The sequence below is a fragment of the Chironomus tepperi genome, unplaced genomic scaffold (genome assembly GCF_022539635.2).
Source record: "Chironomus tepperi strain 1889 unplaced genomic scaffold, CSIRO-AGI_Ctep_v1 contig_170, whole genome shotgun sequence".
Lineage (NCBI taxonomy): Eukaryota > Metazoa > Arthropoda > Insecta > Diptera > Chironomidae > Chironomus > Chironomus tepperi.
The window spans coordinates 147,336-165,011 of record NW_027226292.1 but is presented as its reverse complement, the minus strand read 5'-3'; the positions used below and the strand labels follow the sequence as shown (position 1 = coordinate 165,011).

The window sequence follows — 17,676 nt, the reverse complement described above, 5'->3', positions numbered from 1 at the left end:
TCACCTAGTCACAACTGTGAATGGAACTTATATACTGGTTTTGTTGTTGTTCAGCTTAGTGCATCTGCAGCACAGCGGAGATTTGTTTCATTCTTTTTTCCTCTATGGACCTACTAAAAAACGGAATTAAACATAACATACATTGCGAAAAATAGTAAATATACAGTGTAGAAATGTTTTGAATATACTAATTAATATGAATGAAAAAGTTTTATTTGCAGAAATATAAAATAAGTGAACCAAAATGAGTGTGAAAGTTTTTTGTATGGAATATTATTCAAATTAGCTCAAAAAAATTGGAAATATAGGAAGAAGGAGAATATTTAGCAAGAAATATATCTTTCATTTATTCAAGAAGCTGCGTAAATAAATCCAAGATTATTTATTGTGGAGCTAAGATTTAGTTCTTTGATATTAAAAAAAAAATTATACAATGCCCAGTGCTTCATTTTCATCATCAAGAACATATCGACGTTCAAAAAGGAAAGGATCAAATCGAAATAATTCAGGTAAATTTTTTCTTCTCTTGGTTCCTGTGAGTAATATGAAATTCATGAATTTCGGACAGATGGGTATTTCGGGATTAAATATATTATTATTTAAAAATAAAGAGGAACAATAAAAAATAATCATTTTTACTATATTTACCTGCGAAAATTGTGATGCAATTTTCAGTGTTTATTTAATTTAATTAATGTGAAATTAACTGGAATTGTGACAGATTTTTTTTTCAAATTTAAAGAAAAAGAAAAGAATACATACATCTGACATTTAAATATCTGAAAGTGTAGGTACTTGTTAAAATATGCATTGATTCTTTTTTTATACCAGGAAAATTATTATAGATTGTTTATCCTTTTAGAAAAAAAAAAAAAAATACATGTATCGGTTGCTCATACTCTTTCAAAATATGATACACATAAATTTTAAATGATTTTTTTTTCCTTCTCTGTTTTTATTTTTTTTTTTATGAACTATCCATATATAAATTGGAATGAAAAAAATTAAGGGTATAATAAAATGATGTACCAAAAAAATGGAAGCTGAAAAAAGTATGCAAAGACTAAAAACAACTTTGAATTCAATTTATGACCTACATGCATTATTAGGCTTCAATTTCATTATGGCCATATACCACCTTAATACTTTTTGAATGAAACTTAGGAAAAGAAAAAGTTGAATTAAAATTGATTTTCTTTCTTCCTTTATTCTAGATGCATATGAACCACCAAATTGCCAAAATATTCCTGCACCAAATGTTGGAACTGCTCCCTCCGTAAATAATTCATCTTCAAATCCAGATACTTCCAGTTCATCAAACTCGAGCGGTAGTAATCCAACAATTCCAAATACAACTTCGGCATCAACTGCCGTATCAACAAATGTGTCATCAAATGAAGCTCTACCAAGTAATTCTAGTGGATGCTCCTCTTCATCTGCAAATTGCCATCATTCGCCATATGATTTAAGAAAAAAGTCTCCAACAACATGTAATAGTAGCAATAGTGAAAATTGGCTTGGCTGCATTGCTGGTTCGAGTGGTAGCTCAACATCGTCGTCGGCAACATGCACATCTGGTCAACTATCGTCTTCACACAGCCATCACCATTATTCATTAGCTAATAATAACAATGCAAATTATGATTATCTTCCCGCACGAAAACGTCCACGACGAACATATTCTAGTAACGATGCATCATCTGCTACGACAATGAGTGCGGCACATTATCTTCAATATGAAATGCCCGATGAAGTTTTGCTGACAATATTTAGCTATTTATTAGAGCAAGATTTATGTCGTGTATCATTGGTATGTAAACGATTTCAAATCATTGCAAATGACTGTGGATTGTGGAAGAGACTTTATCAAAATGTTTATGAATATGATATGCCATTATTCAATCCCGAGCATAATATTATGAGTTTTGTAAAAGTAGAAGACTGCGACTATGCCAATCCGTGGAAAGAGAGCTTTCGACAATTGTATCATGGTATTCACGTACGTCCCGGATATCAAGAAAGGAAATATCAAGGAAGAAACATTTCATATTTTAATACTGTACAAGCAGCACTAGATTATGCTGATGAGAGAAATGCTGCAAATAATTTGAATGGAAATGCTCAAATGAATGGAGTTAATAGTAATGCCAGTAATAGTAATTTATCGATTCCATCTGCATCACCTAACTTATTATTGAATGAAGAAAATTCATCTGTTCAAGACCAACCTAGTACTTTAATATTTTTACATACTGGAATATATCGTGGTGAATTTCTCGTGATTGATTCTGATATCACATTAATTGGTGCAGCGTCTGGAAATGTTGCAGAATCTGTAGTTTTAGGTATGAATTAAGATTTTTCATTTATTTATTTATTTTTTTTTTTTTGTTGTTGTTGATATTATTAATTATTATTATAACATTTTAATGCCATTTTATTAGAACGTGAATCAGAATCAACAGTTATGTTCGTCGAAGGCGCTAAAAATGCTTATATCGGACATATGACTCTTAAATTTTCTCCTGACATTACAAGTACTGTACCCCATCATAAGCATTATTGTCTTGAAATAAGTGAAAATTGTAGTCCAACAATTGATCATTGTATCATTCGTAGTACTTCTGTTGGTTAGTAATTTTTATTTTATCTAAATATTCATGATTTTAAACAATTTTAATTTACTAAATAGTTGGTGCGGCTGTTTGTATTAACGGAGTTGCTGCAAATCCTCATATAAAATATTGCGATATAAGTGACTGTGAAAATGTTGGTCTGTATGTGACAGATTATGCACAAGGGACATATCAACACAACGAGATTAGTCGAAACGCATTAGCTGGAATCTGGGTGAAAAATTTCGCTTCTCCAATTATGCGCGATAATCACATTCATCATGGTCGTGATGTAGGCATTTTTACTTTCGACAATGGAATGGTAAGTAGCAATATTAATTTATGATTTTTATTTTAATATTGTTATTTATCAATTACAGGGATACTTTGAGAAAAATGATATTCATAATAACAGAATAGCAGGTTTTGAAGTAAAAGCTGGTGCAAATCCAACGGTTGTCAAGTGCGAAATTCATCACGGACAAACCGGTGGAATTTATGTACACGAAAATGGTCTAGGACAATTTATTGAAAATCGAATACATAGCAATAACTTTGCAGGCGTTTGGATAACATCTAATTCGAATCCTACAATACGTAAAAATGAAATTTATAATGGCCATCAGGGTGGAGGTATGCTAATCATAAATGTACAATATTACAAGAGATTAAAAATTTATTTATTTATTTTTTAATTTTCTAATTTCGTAGTGTACATCTTTGGAGAAGGACGAGGATTAATCGAACATAATAACATTTATGGAAATGCTCTTGCTGGCATTCAAATTCGTACTACTTCAGATCCTATTGTAAGACATAACAAGATTCATCATGGTCAGCACGGTGGAATATACGTTCATGAAAAAGGTCAAGGACTAATAGAAGAGAATGAGGTCTATGCAAATACTTTGGCAGGTGTATGGATTACAACTGGAAGTACTCCAGTGCTAAGACGAAATCGTATTCATTCTGGAAAACAAGTTGGAGTTTATTTTTATGACAATGGGCACGGAAAGCTTGAAGATAATGACATTTTCAATCACTTATATTCTGGTGTTCAAATTAGAACTGGATCTAATCCAATTATTAAAGGCAACAAAATTTGGGGGGGTCAAAATGGTGGAGTTTTAGTTTATAACGGTGGATTAGGTATTTTGGAGCAAAATGAGATATTTGACAACGCAATGGCCGGTGTTTGGATTAAAACCGATTCTAATCCTACATTAAAACGAAATAAGATTTATGATGGAAGAGATGGAGGAATTTGCATTTTCAATGGTGGAAAAGGAATTTTAGAAGAAAATGACATTTTTCGAAATACACAAGCCGGAGTTTTAATTTCAACTCAATCTCATCCCGTACTAAAAAGAAATAGAATTTTTGATGGCCTAGCAGCAGGCGTAGAAATAACAAACAATGCAACAGCTACTTTAGAGAATAATCAAATTTTTAATAACAAGTTTGGAGGACTTTGTCTTGCAAGTGGTGTTCAACCTATTATTCGTGGTACAAATAAAATTTTTAATAATCATGACGAAGTAGAGAAAGCCGTTAGTGGTGGCCAATGTCTTTACAAAATATCATCTTATACATCATTTCCAATGCATGACTTTTATAGATGTTTGTCGTGTAACACTACTGATCGCAATGCAATATGTGTCAATTGTATCAAAATTTGCCATCAAGGTCACGATGTACAATTTATTAGACACGATAGATTTTTTTGCGACTGTGGAGCAGGTGATTATATTAAATGAAATGCAGCATCACAATTTTATTTTATATTTTTCCTTTTATTTAGGTACTCTTACAAATCAATGTTCACTTCAAGGCGAACCAACTCAAGATACTGATACGCTTTATGATTCAGCAGGTAAGCGCTGTTAATTATTATAATAAAATATATTTATCTGATTAATTATATTTTTTTCGTTCTTACAGCTCCAATGGAATCGCAAACTAAGGAAAATTGGTAAAAAATTGTAATTACGAAGGATATGTGTATTGAAACAAAACATCTTTTGACATGAATTTTTTTTAAAATGCATTTTCATCCGTTTGATTTTCAATTGTAGGTGATGTTTTAAATAATGATAAAAATTAACGTTTATAGATATGAGTTTTTGAGTGTAGTTTAACATGTAATAGTCTTAATTTTTTATTTCTCAGTTAATGGCAGGTTAAAAAAGTTAAATTTTTCTATTAGTTTTTATTTATACAATAAGATCGATTACCCAAAAGAATTTAACAAACTTTTAATTCTCTGATACTTTTTGGGGTAAAAATCTTATTCTCATTTACTAATAAAGTTGAATGAAACGTTTGTATTTTAAAAACAATGACATAGAATAGGCAGATCAGATTTTTTCCTTGATTTGAAGCATTGAAATCGATTCAAGAAACAAAATTCGAATTTTAAACCCAAAAGAAAAAAATTCTTCAAAATTTGAACTTGAAAATAGGGTGATTCCACAGATAATTTTTTTCACCAAAAATGATTTTTCTCTTAATTTGCTCACTTTATCACTACTTTTACTGCCCTATATTTACCCATTCACTACCGTTATAAGTTGTCTGTACACTTCAATATACTTTAATTAGAAAAATATTTCCTATGCTTTCCCAATACCGGGACCGAGAAATTCCGATACTGTCCCGTCCCGGTCCCGTCTCGAGTCCCGAAAATCTTCCGGGACTAGTCCCGCGGGACCAGATTTTTAAAAAAAAATTATTATAAATTCTTAACAAAATAAAAATAATAAGAATAAAGGACGTTTACTCTGAATTTACGTTATAAGCAACTACCCGTTACTAAGCCACTGGCTTAATAAAGAAACTTAACTCTGAAAAAAGAATTTTATCCGGTAATAAGCCATTACCAAAAAGTCATTAATTAAACTAGATAAAATAAATTTTCCGATTTTAAATGACATATTCGATTATAAACAATCTGTAAGGATTAGAAGAAATTAACCCGGAAAAGTTTCGGAACCGGGATTTCGGGAAAGCATAATATTTCCATCCACCATCCACGGGATAAAACCCGTTATTTATACATTTTTTTTCTTTTTGAAATTTGCTGTTTTTGACATCATTCAAAAGTAAAATTCAGACTATTGAAACATTTTAACAAAATTAAAATTTTATAAATTGATTAAAATTAAAAAATTTAATTACTCCCAATGGTCAAAAAAAGTTTAAGTAACAAAATTCCTAATCCGTGTGAAAACAAATTATTAAAATTAAAAAATTTAGTTTATTTAACAACAATTGTTTTCATTAGAAAACATCTTTTTGAAGTGTTAACTAAATTAAATGTCATTTTAGAAATAATTAAACTTTAAAGAACACGGATTATTCAAGTAAAAATTTCCAAAATTCAACCAATCTGTGGAATTACCCAATACCTTTGAAGTGAAAAATCATTGTCATGTATTTAAAGTGTTTGAATATGCTTTTGCGATTTTTGATCAACTGTCACCAGAATAAAGCAATGGTGCAGAGCAAAAATTCCTTATTTCAGTGTTGATTCCTTTGAATTCAATGGCGATTTTTAGTTATGCTTTAAAACTCTAAACTTTAAAATGAGGGTTAATTTTTAAACTTTTTATTGTTATATATCAAAAGATACGCCTTTATAATGGCTAAACTTTGAAATCACTAACTTTTTATGATATCGTACGATACCGAAAATAGATGCAAAGGCAGACAAATAAAATATCTTTACTTGCCTAAATATTATTTTGCTCAGATTTAACTATCAGAATATGAAAAATATCCATGATTTTTGCTATTATCTAACCATTTGATATACAAAAATTAACTTCCAACATAAATTTGACAATTTTACAACTTAAATAAAAATTGCAATTGGATTCAAATGTATCAGCACTGCCTCATTCAGTTAGCCAACCAGAGTGAAGTTATTATTGCGCTTTAAACCTTACCTAGTAATTGAAATACTTTTTTGGTTCATTTGGTTTGTTACTTTTCAAAAAATATTCTTTAAAGTTAATCTTAATATATTTAAATCGATGTACAGCTTGCTGTCTACTTAATCATTAAATAGAAGAATGATGAATAGATGAACATTTAATTTCTGAATTGTCTCGCCCCCCACAAAACAACATTTTAAACCGTAATTATTAAAAAAATTAGTTATAGTGACGATAATCCATTTCAAAAATCGCAAAGTTTATAAGTATTTAATGTTGAAAATCTATTACAAAATATATTCACTGACTATTGCATTAAATAATTTATCAAAATTATTTCACAGCATTTAATTATTGTTAATAACAAGTCAGATAAAAACGAGAAAATACCCAATTGCGTAACATTTAAACTCTTGCAATATTCTATTGGTCAGTATTAAATACAGTAATAACAAATTCCATTATTTGAATCTAATATAAAAAAATTCAAAAATCACTACTAAGCATATTTGCAGAGAGGCGATTGTATTAAAGCTTTTTCTACTGCTAGATTCATCTGTTAAATTAATTTTTTTAGTTGCTATTTTAAAGACTTGATTATATCTCTGGCAGATATTGTTTACTTTTCGTCTTGGTTTAGCATCTTAGCATGTTTAAGCCCTGTAAACTTGTAGTTCTTAGACTAAGCAATATATTTTTCCATCTGTTAATCAGACTTCAACTCTGAAGCATCATCAGTGAAAAAATAATAAATAAAAGAATCTCGTTTTGAATTGAATTGAATTGATATATATGAAAAAATAATATATCCATATCAAAATCTATTTATCTATCAATATTAATGTGCATCTAAAAATCTAATTATTGTGCCATACATTTTTGTATCTGAAATCGTCAATATGATAACTAAAATTAAATTCTCTTTAATTTCCATAAATCAAAAGTAAGTTTGTGAAATGTGGATTAATATATGTAAATAATTTAATATAAAAGAGAATTAAAAAGAAAAAAATATACTCCAAAATTTTACTTAAAGAGTAATGCATTTATGAAAGCATGAATGCATGAAAATAATAAAAGAAAATAAAAAATAGCTACATACCTAATATCGTAAGCATAAATTTTCGTAAATGTTACAAAAAAATAAGCAACTCTCCTTTTGACTATCAATATTAATACATACAAGCACATTCGATAATGAAATAAAACTTAAAATTAATTTTAAACTGTTTAGACATTCACGTGAAAAATTAAAGGAAATTGATAAAAAAAAAACTGAAAAAGTACTATTATAGTTATAAGAAGTACAGATATTAAAACAATTAAGGTATTATTTAATAGCTTTTGAAAAAAAAGGAAAAAACAAAAATGCAAGCATTTAATGCATTTTAATTATGTAATCTTTTTTTTGTAAAGGTACTTGCAAATAAATTTAAATAATTGCTCTCTCATTTTCGGCATTCTTGTGGTGTGAAAACTGTTTTTTCTTGAAATAAAATTATTTAAAAATCTTACAAAAAACAACAAAGATGGCAATATTATACAAAATTTAAGTACAGTGTCAGTAAATGCGTATTTGTCACAGAAATGATAATAAATATTATGTAATTATCAAAGTACTTTGTTCTTTATTGACTTTTTATTCCATTGCAATGATCATTTGGTAAAGTTTGATAAATATTTTACCCAATTTTAAATTTAACAGAAGTTTTTCATATTTTTGAAAAGTAATGTCAACAAAAGATTAAAGAGGTATCGATATTGGATAGACTGCGGGAAAAAAGAGAAAATAATTATATTTTTTTTGTCTTTAAACGATTTAATCATTCTATTTGGTTATACAATTAGTATCAAGACATTACATATATCAAAAATAAAGTGTTATAAAGATAATACATTGTAAAACAAGAAGATTAATTTATTACCTAACTTCAAGATCTTTAAGGAATAAAAAAAATCTTATAAATTAAAAAATGTCGAAAATAGCAAAAAAATTACTTGACAGCTTGAAAAGTAAAGAGTTCAGAGACTATTTAATGAGGTGAGCATTTTTGATTGCTAAAATGACTTTTAATGACAGTTTGGAAACTTGATAATATAATCTTATCCGGCTGATGTATGTGTTGTTTACACTCTATATCAATTTTCTCATTATTCAATTGAACAGTACTCATTTTTGGGGTCCAGTGGCAAATTGGGGTATTCCAATTGCATGTCTAGCTGACATTAGAAAAGATCCAAAAATTATTTCAGGCACAATGACTACAGGTAAATAAGCTTAGTCGGTAATGCAGAATGTTATTCCTGATTTTATTCTTTTTCAGCACTAATCCTCTACTCTTGTGTTTTTATGCGCTTTGCATGGAAAGTTCAGCCACAAAATCTACTTTTATTTGCGTGCCATTTTACTAATGCTTCAGCACAAACAGTTCAAGGTGGACGATTTATTGGATACCATTATCTTGGTGGTAAAGAGCATGCTCAAAAGTCTGAAGAAGCAAACAAAATTATGAAAGAATCCATCGCAGCATCTAGCTCAAATTAAAATAAATTAACTTCTCTGCAAGTCGATTGTCGAAAAAGAAATTTTTTGTGGTTGAATATTATATTCTATTTCATTTTTTATTAAAATCTCTTTAATTTAAGTCGTTTTTTGTTAATTACTTTGTCTTTCAAATGGAAAAAAATAGTTAAAATACCTTTATCAAATAAAAAATAGGTAACGATAAAAATCTTTGTTCTTTATTTTTATTTTCTAACAGTGCGACCGTTAAATTTTCAATACTATTAAATGAATTTTATACGGAGACGTTCTCCGTAGAAATTTTTTGTTGTGTTAGTGTAAAACATGAACGTTTTCAATATCGAAAGACCGTTATAATATCTGTTTTGAGTAGAAAACATAAATAAAAAACTATTACGAAATTCACTTTTTCTTAATTTTTATTTTACTTTAACAAATCGAACCTTCGTTGTGACTGTTTTAGTCGAAAATTTATAAATTTTAACGTCGATTTTTAGAACGGTCAAAATAAATTTGAAATTTCTATTCTCTCATTGAGTGTCGGTTTTTCAACAAGTTTTCAAAGTTTCAGATTTTCACAATTCGGTAAAAATAAAAGAGTGTAAAAATACAAAAATGCAACACAAAGTTAATCGTGAAATTCAAGATTTTCATTATAATAATTTTAGTAAATTAAGACTTTTTTAAAACCTTGAAGACATTACTCGAGGAAATTATTTTTAAGAGCCAATGTTTTGTGATAAAGTGATTCTAGTAAATATCAGTGATTCAGTGTTGTTTAAAAGTAGGAGAGTGAAAGCAAAGCTATTAAAACATGGATGAATTTATTTGTCCATTTATTGATTGGAATAACAAAATAGAAAGATATGAGCTCGAATTAAAATTCTATCAGACCTCAAAATATGCAAATATTTATTATAAAGGAAAGAAAGTTCAGTGTCATTTTTTTCGGTATTATATTTAAGTGATCCATAAAATTGTACAAAAGAAATGATTTACTCAGAATATTATGTGAGATTTTTTTTATCTAAAAAAAAATTTGATACACAGCACAAACCCTTATTAATTAATAGAAAAAAAACTCATCCAACGGCTTATTTTAAATCGCTAAGAAAAATAGTCGGAAGGAAACACGTTTTATTATTTATTCCATTAACATTCTGTAGTCATGTGTGGGAATTTTCTTTGCCTTGAGTTGTTTGAACCATCACATGTGCATGAGAAGTTTTTTTTTTTTGTAAATCTTTAGCATGTACAGACAACTTTTGATTCTTTTATCTTCGTTTTTTCGCAACCCTTCTTCTCTACCATACAATGCATCACATTTGTTGATTTTACTTCTTAAAATAAACGTTTCGTCGTAAAACAGGTTTTTATTTCAGGAACTGTTGGTAAAATTTTTGTCTCGCTCACTTATGATGATCCAATTTATTTCGTTTAAAGCATTTTCAATTCTAATAACGTTTGAAACAAATTTAACTTTTAGATAGTATTCACAAATATAATTAATACTTCACACGAAAAAATGAAGATTCCTCAAGAATACAGTCTTGCCTTAAAAACGTGTAGAATTTCGAAAAATGTTTCTTGCTTTCTTCAAAAATAGGGGAAATAGTTTTTTTTGTTTGATGTTGTAAAATCAGGAGATACAAGAAATAACTAATATTATTATCTTAGAAAAAATTTCAAGTCCATCTCTTTCTTTATCATGGTGTGCAATAAAAAAAAAAGTCATAAAACATCTCATTTATCATTTTCTGGCATTTTTTGCTCAAATAGTAGATGCAAATAACGATCTTTTGTTGATGAACAAACATCTGGATATTCTTCTTCTTTTTAATTAAAAAATTCTTAATATATAAGAAAAATAAAAAGAAATAATTTTCGATGTAAAAACAAAGAAATAGGTACCTAAATGTTTTTGCATTACGTCTTAATCGAATAAATTTTTTTCTTATTAAATCGTTATAAACTACATATAAAATTGTGCGCGATAATGGCAAAAAATCCAGCTAAAATTATTCCGAAACTATCGCTTAATGCAACAATATTCATTGCATACGTTTTTAATGCGGGCATGACTTCTTGATTTATTCGATAAAAAGTATTAACATAAACAAGACCACCATGAAAACCTTCGACCAAAATAATTGACATAACTATCCAAATACTTGGTAAAAATAAATAAATTGCCTCAAATGTGAAGAAAATGGCAATAACTCCTTGAATGATTGCTAAAATCCATGTTTGCTTGATTTTGATGAAGTTTACTGATGATCTAGCAATGAATACGCCAATTTGATATGTGACTTGAAACCAATAATATTGTTGTTCTTTGGTTAAAGAAATATTCTCAAACACGATTAACTCAAACTAAAATCAAGATATATATATATATATATATATATATATATATATATATATATATATATAATTGTAAATATGGAAGCAAATATGATATTTATATCTAGATTATATAACTTACCAATCCTTGATTGATATAATACTCGAAAAAGTAAACGAGACTTAGTGGTAATATATAAACTAATAACATGGGAAAAAGTGCACATTTTTCAGCGAATGTTAGAACAGTATTTGATAAATTGCTTTCTCGACGTATTAATGGGGAATTTTCATTATTGTTATCATTAATAATATGATCACCAGAATTATCATTCGATATAGCCACCGGTGAACTTAATACTTTCATGTAAACTGATAACTCTACTAAAGGTATTAGGATCATTAGGATTAATGTATTGTAACTATTAAGACCCATTTGTCTTAATATTGAATACGAAAGAGCTCCTACGACTCCGGCTGCGCCTGTTCCACTGCTCCATGAAGATATAGTATTTTTATCATAATAAGTTGAATGATATAAAAATGTTGGTTCACCAAGGCCACTAGAAAAAGAAGTCGCGGTAACACCAAGTATTACAATCCATCTTGATGATGCTGTTGCGACTAATATAAAACTGAATATCGATGTAAGACATGACAAAAATATTCGACTTGTTGTATGATATGGAAGGAATGGTGATAGTAGCTTTATTATGAAAGCCGGAATTATATCAGCAAGAAGAATAGCTCCCGTGCTAACAAAAGTACAATTTCTGTCGTCTATTAAGTTTTCTTTGTTCATCTAAAATTATCACAAATTTAGTGTCTGTATTAAAACTTCGATAAAATTAATCAATTACATTGTTTGAATTAAGAATATCGTTGGCTGCAGTTAACATAACTACATATCCATAATTATTACACAAACCAAATATCCAAAAAGCAACTATATCACTGATTTTTGTACCATCATTACTTCTTTGTATTCTGTTTTCTTCCATTGTCAGAAATAATAATTTTTTTTTAATTTAAAAACATAAGATTTATTAATAATTTTAAGAAGGTTTAAATAAAAATACGATATATCCGAACTTATTGCGATATAACTGCGACTTAAGCGCATTTTTGTGACAGCGATCAGCTTTTTGACTTGTAACTTCAAATTAATTAAAAAATTTTGTAAATGCATATTTGTAGCATGATTTAGAAACTTATGTTAGTAGAAAAATGTAGCTTTTTTCAAATCAACAAAGTACAAAATCCAGTAGGATCAAGAGTCATTGATTGAATCATATATGAAGTAATTAATTTATTTACTTATTGTTTTATTATTTAACGGATCAATATTCGTGACCAATCGTTATCGTTGTTATGAAACGATGCGCTTAAAACATAAACATACATTTGACATAACCAACTTGTTTCACCCACACAATCAATTTATTTGAATTTTTTCCTTCAGTTATTGCATGATCTTATAATTGGTTTTACGATCACTGGGATCCTCTGTGTCCTATTTTCTTTCTTCTATGAAATGTAAGTTCAATAAATAATAATTCATAGTTTTTTTTGTTTTTTAAAAAAATAGAAAAATTTATTTAACTTCTTTTCTATTTAGGTAGTTGTGTCCATTCATTAATTTTTGGAATTTTTTAGAACAGACACTATTTAAAAACGGACATTTTATGCTTATTATTATTTTTTAAAATTTCAACATTAAAAATGGACGGTTTAACATCAATCTTACTGTAATATTTGTTTTTGAACAAATTGATATGTTCAATGAGATTTCTTTAATGATAGGCGGAAAATATTCATCTATCGGTTTCTAATTTGCACATAAAATAAAAGTATTAGAAGAACCCCTGAAATGAGGAACAATTGAGACTTTATTGCACTAGCACCAGCTAATCTGCATTTGAATAAATCATAACGAGTTTCCTTATCGTTCATGATATTTTGAAATTCTGATTCAACCAATTGACCATCATAATATGTTATCAAATCTTCGAAGGGATATTCAAACCCTTGCAAACATTCACACTTGTATCCTCCACTTTCAAATCCACGACCCATTATAGGAACACACTAAAAAAAATCATTTTGGTTAAAATTTTCTTCAATGTAAATAATTTAATCTTACATAGGATGTACTTTGATCACACTTGTGTGTGTTTTTAAATGCATTTGGAACGTGATAATCATCAGGACACTGATTGATGTCCAATTGTCTCATATCCATTGACACAGCAACTACACCTCTGGAAGCAATTTTATAAATATGTATATATTTTTAAATTATAGTTATCCTTACTTGAATTCTAATTTTGCTTTTAAACTATCAAAACCAAAGAAAGGGGCTGCATACGTAATAATCCACTTCTTAACAAATCCTTTACAATCAAAACGTGGAACAGTCCAATGACCATGTTCTAATCTTGATGCATGATAATAATTAGGATAATGTTCATACTTTTGAGAATATTCTCCAGTTTCATTATGTCTAATTCTTATTTTCATCCAAAATTGCTCTAAATCGTCAAAATTTGTAGACCAACGTTGTTTTAAAAATCTGAAAAAATCCTTTTCCAAATATGTTTCACCCGTTTTGTTAAGACGTGCCAAATCTTCAACTTTAAATTTACGTGTGTTTAGCTCTTTTTTGTAAGCAAAAGGTGCAAATAATGTTCTATTCGTGAACTTGTTTCTCTCCCAATAAGTTCCTGCAGACCAAATTTTTGTATCACCAAGTAAAAGTGCTAAAGTTTCACCAATCATTTGATCTTCTGTAAGAGGCTTATCGGCAACGCGCTTTCCAGAGTAAACTTCAGTAGGATCATTTACCTGCAAAAATGCACTTATAAAATTTGCCAATCGTAATGCCATTTTAGCTTCATTTTCAAATTGCTTTCGAGCACCATAAGCAATATCTCCTCTTAACACCAAATCTTGTTCATGATAACTAAAAAAAGGGAAAATAAATGTGTTTTAATCAAAATTGATTAGTTAATTAGAAAAATATCTTACTCGCCACAAGTTCTTTCTGAAACACCCAAAATAAAATTTAAAACTTGATCTGCATTAATTTTGTCAGTGTGTAAAGATCCTGCTCCAGTTGTGTAATTTCTATATTCAGTATATCTGTCTAAATATTTTTCCCGTATATATGGTGGCGCTCGTTCCCATTGAATTGGTATTTTCTGAATCCCTTTAATATAAGTTTAAATGGTTGTAATAAATGTATAATAATTTTCACATTTTCATCACATGATAACTTACATCCCACTTTAAGACAGTCGAATCCATTATAATATTGTTCGTCAGTAGCTCTTTCTAAAATTTCGCCCAAGAATGGTTGTCTGACGTGACTTGGTAGTCGATGCTGTGGCTTGCATCTACATTGATATCCTCCTCTTCGAAAACCCCAACCATCCAAAGGTTCACACTTTCATTTAAAAATAAACAAACAAAATAGTTATCTTAAAGCTTTTCAATTCTTCTTTCTGTAAGTGGTTGCAGTAGTTTACCTCAGTAGTTTCAGTTTTACATCTCGCAGTGTCAGCAAAGTGATTTGGTCCTTTATTTCCTTCACCTGGTGGACATTGATTAATATCAATTCTTTCAAAATCCATTTCAACAACAGAAACTGCAGTATACCTATAACAATTAAAATTCAATTATTTAAAGCCGTCTTTCTAAATTACTTTTTTATGTTTGTGAATTATTAGTTAATGTCTCACTTTGGATATTCAATATGTCTAAATTGAGTGTGTCGGGGATAAATATCTGCAATTGGGACAACAGCAGCTACAAGCCATTTGTTTGAACGGCCACAATCAAAATAGGGTCGTGTGAATTTTACAGGACCAGGAATTTCATCAGCTCCGGGTGGTCCATGGAATGTAAATGTTTCATTAGTATTATTTGCATAACGAATCTCAATGTCGTATGTTGTCTTTGTGTCATGTCTATTTTCTACATCATCTGGTAACCATTTTTTGTACCATTCATTAGTTTTATAATAATCAGTCGTGTAATCTTTCGAATAAGCATTCGATGGAATTGCACCCAGATCTTGAACTGAGAATGTATTTAATGTTGATATTTTTTGCAAGTGAATTGGATCGTTGAAGTCATCAAGTCGAAATGTTCGAGGTGCAAATCTGGGAAAAGTTTTATTAAAAAATCCACGATACGAGGAAGAGTATGAAGAATTTGGAGCAAAATAAATAGCTGAAGCGTTAATCATTGGATTTGCAGAGACATCTGCAGCAGTGGACAAAAAGTAATACATCATTCCAGGATCATAGGTATCATTTATAGCTGGACGGATAAAGCGACTTTGAAGAATGTAACTCCAAAAAAATGCTCTACTTAGTGCCATGTTGTGTAAATGTAAAAGAGCGGTTCGGTTTGGAAATACTGGATTTATATTAATTTCTTTAATATCCGGAAGATGCGAAACTGTATTTTCAGGCAAATATAAATCGCCCAAATGTTGAATTTGACAATTATCTTGAGTCACTTTATCATATTTTACTTTAATCTCATCAAATGCATCTCGAGCCTGCCATTCAAATTGAGCGAATACGCCCATAATTAGAATGGTAAGAAATGTGAATACACTTCTCCAATAATCGTCTGTCGATACCATTTTTAAGCACTAAAAGGCACTGCACAATTTTATTAAATTTTAAAAACTATTAATGAGAATTTCTTGTATTAAAAATTAAACATTTTTTTAAACTGAGAACTACGCCTATAAAAATGGCAGCACTTTACTCATCGGTTTGATTAAGCAATACAGTTGAACCTTCATAAGAACGACTAATACTATGTAAGTTTCTTGTTTATGTTTATAATGATTTCTAGTTTTTGACGTCAACAGTATTTACTGTACGCATTAGTTGACTTTGTTTTCATTCTATCTCTTTCTTGATTCAATTTTATTCCATAGTATTTGATTGTTGCAATAATTAATGTTTGACACTATTTATACTAACTAAAAGTAGTTTTTTATCAAAATATTATACTATACAAAACAATGTAAGAAAATGAAAATCCCAAAAACATATTAAAAAAAAAAAAAAAAAAAAACATTTCACTTGATCAATTTTTAAACGGTTTTAACCGTTTCACCTACACGCAAACTAAATTTTAGTTTTTAAAGACAAGAAAGTCGTTACACTTGATCTTCATTGTAAAGTGCTTCAAAATACCAAATAAACAATCTGACAAAGGTCCTTTTGATGTAAATCTTCAGTATAAATATAAAACAGGCATAGTTTATACACACAATAGAAAAACATAATCTGGGTACATTATGAGGGGTAACATTTTTTAAAGCTACACTATAGGCAATCTATTGTTCCATTATTTTACCAACCTTTATTTACAAAATACACCTGATATTTGTTAGTAAAAGACAAAAAATATGGGTAACAAAACAAGTCTGATCCTTGATCCTTAAAAAAGACACGAGTCTTTTGTTGATTTATCGTGTGCATATAATAGCAAATTTAAAAAGCTATAGTTACGGGACACAAAGTTCAAAGGGTTCAACACAATAGATGCAAGTTTCGAAATTAAATCACTTAAAATGATTAAGGTTGAGAACCTTTCACTTTATACTATGCAAAAAATGACATTTTAATCCCTACTTCCTCCATTCTTTGTTATAAAATCTTAGACAACTACCTTTACACCTCTCGAGCGTTAAAATTGAAAAAAATTATTATGTTTTGAATTCTAAATCTAATCAATCGGCCAATTTCACATATTTTTTTATAAATTTTCAAGGAATTTTGATACTATTATTGATGAATAATTGGAGATTATCTCCTAGATTTGAGTAAAGAACCGATAAAATCTAAACTACGTTTAAGTTAATTAAACGCTGAAAATTGTCAAAATTTTTGAAGTAGTTTGAAATTTTTTTCAGAGCATAAATTTCACCATTGTACTTAATAACCATTAGAAAAGAAAAAAAAAATTGTCCATCCTGTTTTACTATATCAATTTTCGTTATTTTTTTTTTGTACAAAGTTCATTGAATTTATTATACATACAACAAAAAACACTTCTTTATTTTTGCATTTTTTTATTATTTTTTTAGCATACTACATGTTTATATATTATTTTTTGCTCGTTGTATGCACAGGAATTCATTCTAAGTTGCATCTGCGCATTGTACTATAAACAAAAAACTTGTGGGAAAAGAAAGCATTTGGATATGCATTAAAGATTTGTTAAAAAGGAA

General features: G+C 28.8%; 4 protein-coding genes across 4 annotated transcripts; 2 read left to right on the top strand and 2 right to left on the bottom strand.

Moving 5' to 3' along the window:
* The first annotated feature begins 9 nt into the window (after positions 1-9).
* On the top strand, positions 10-8,148 carry FBXO11 (F-box protein 11). The gene is made up of 9 exons (XM_070638111.1): positions 10-154; positions 210-509; positions 1,215-2,345; positions 2,445-2,630; positions 2,693-2,937; positions 2,996-3,248; positions 3,327-4,355; positions 4,417-4,488; positions 4,557-8,148. Exons 2-9 carry the CDS (start codon positions 434-436, stop codon positions 4,589-4,591), a joined length of 3,027 nt encoding a protein of 1,008 aa, XP_070494212.1. The 5' UTR covers positions 10-154; positions 210-433; the 3' UTR covers positions 4,592-8,148.
* Positions 8,149-8,299: 151 nt separating this feature from the next.
* Positions 8,300-9,479, top strand: Mpc1 (mitochondrial pyruvate carrier). Its single transcript, XM_070638113.1, has 3 exons — positions 8,300-8,591; positions 8,718-8,818; positions 8,875-9,479. Exons 1-3 carry the CDS (start codon positions 8,524-8,526, stop codon positions 9,093-9,095), a joined length of 390 nt encoding a protein of 129 aa, XP_070494214.1. The 5' UTR covers positions 8,300-8,523; the 3' UTR covers positions 9,096-9,479.
* On the bottom strand, positions 8,555-12,551 carry LOC139088811 (battenin-like). Its single transcript, XM_070638112.1, has 3 exons — positions 12,278-12,551; positions 11,560-12,219; positions 8,555-11,447 (listed from the first exon to the last, which is right to left on the bottom strand). Exons 1-3 carry the CDS (start codon positions 12,416-12,418, stop codon positions 11,040-11,042), a joined length of 1,209 nt encoding a protein of 402 aa, XP_070494213.1. The 5' UTR covers positions 12,419-12,551; the 3' UTR covers positions 8,555-11,039.
* Positions 12,552-12,980: 429 nt separating this feature from the next.
* LOC139088786 (uncharacterized) lies at positions 12,981-17,241 on the bottom strand. Its single transcript, XM_070638073.1, has 7 exons — positions 15,158-17,241; positions 14,945-15,074; positions 14,697-14,862; positions 14,445-14,625; positions 13,732-14,379; positions 13,561-13,678; positions 12,981-13,505 (listed from the first exon to the last, which is right to left on the bottom strand). Exons 1-7 carry the CDS (start codon positions 16,069-16,071, stop codon positions 13,236-13,238), a joined length of 2,427 nt encoding a protein of 808 aa, XP_070494174.1. The 5' UTR covers positions 16,072-17,241; the 3' UTR covers positions 12,981-13,235.
* Between the last annotated feature and the right edge of the window lie 435 nt (positions 17,242-17,676).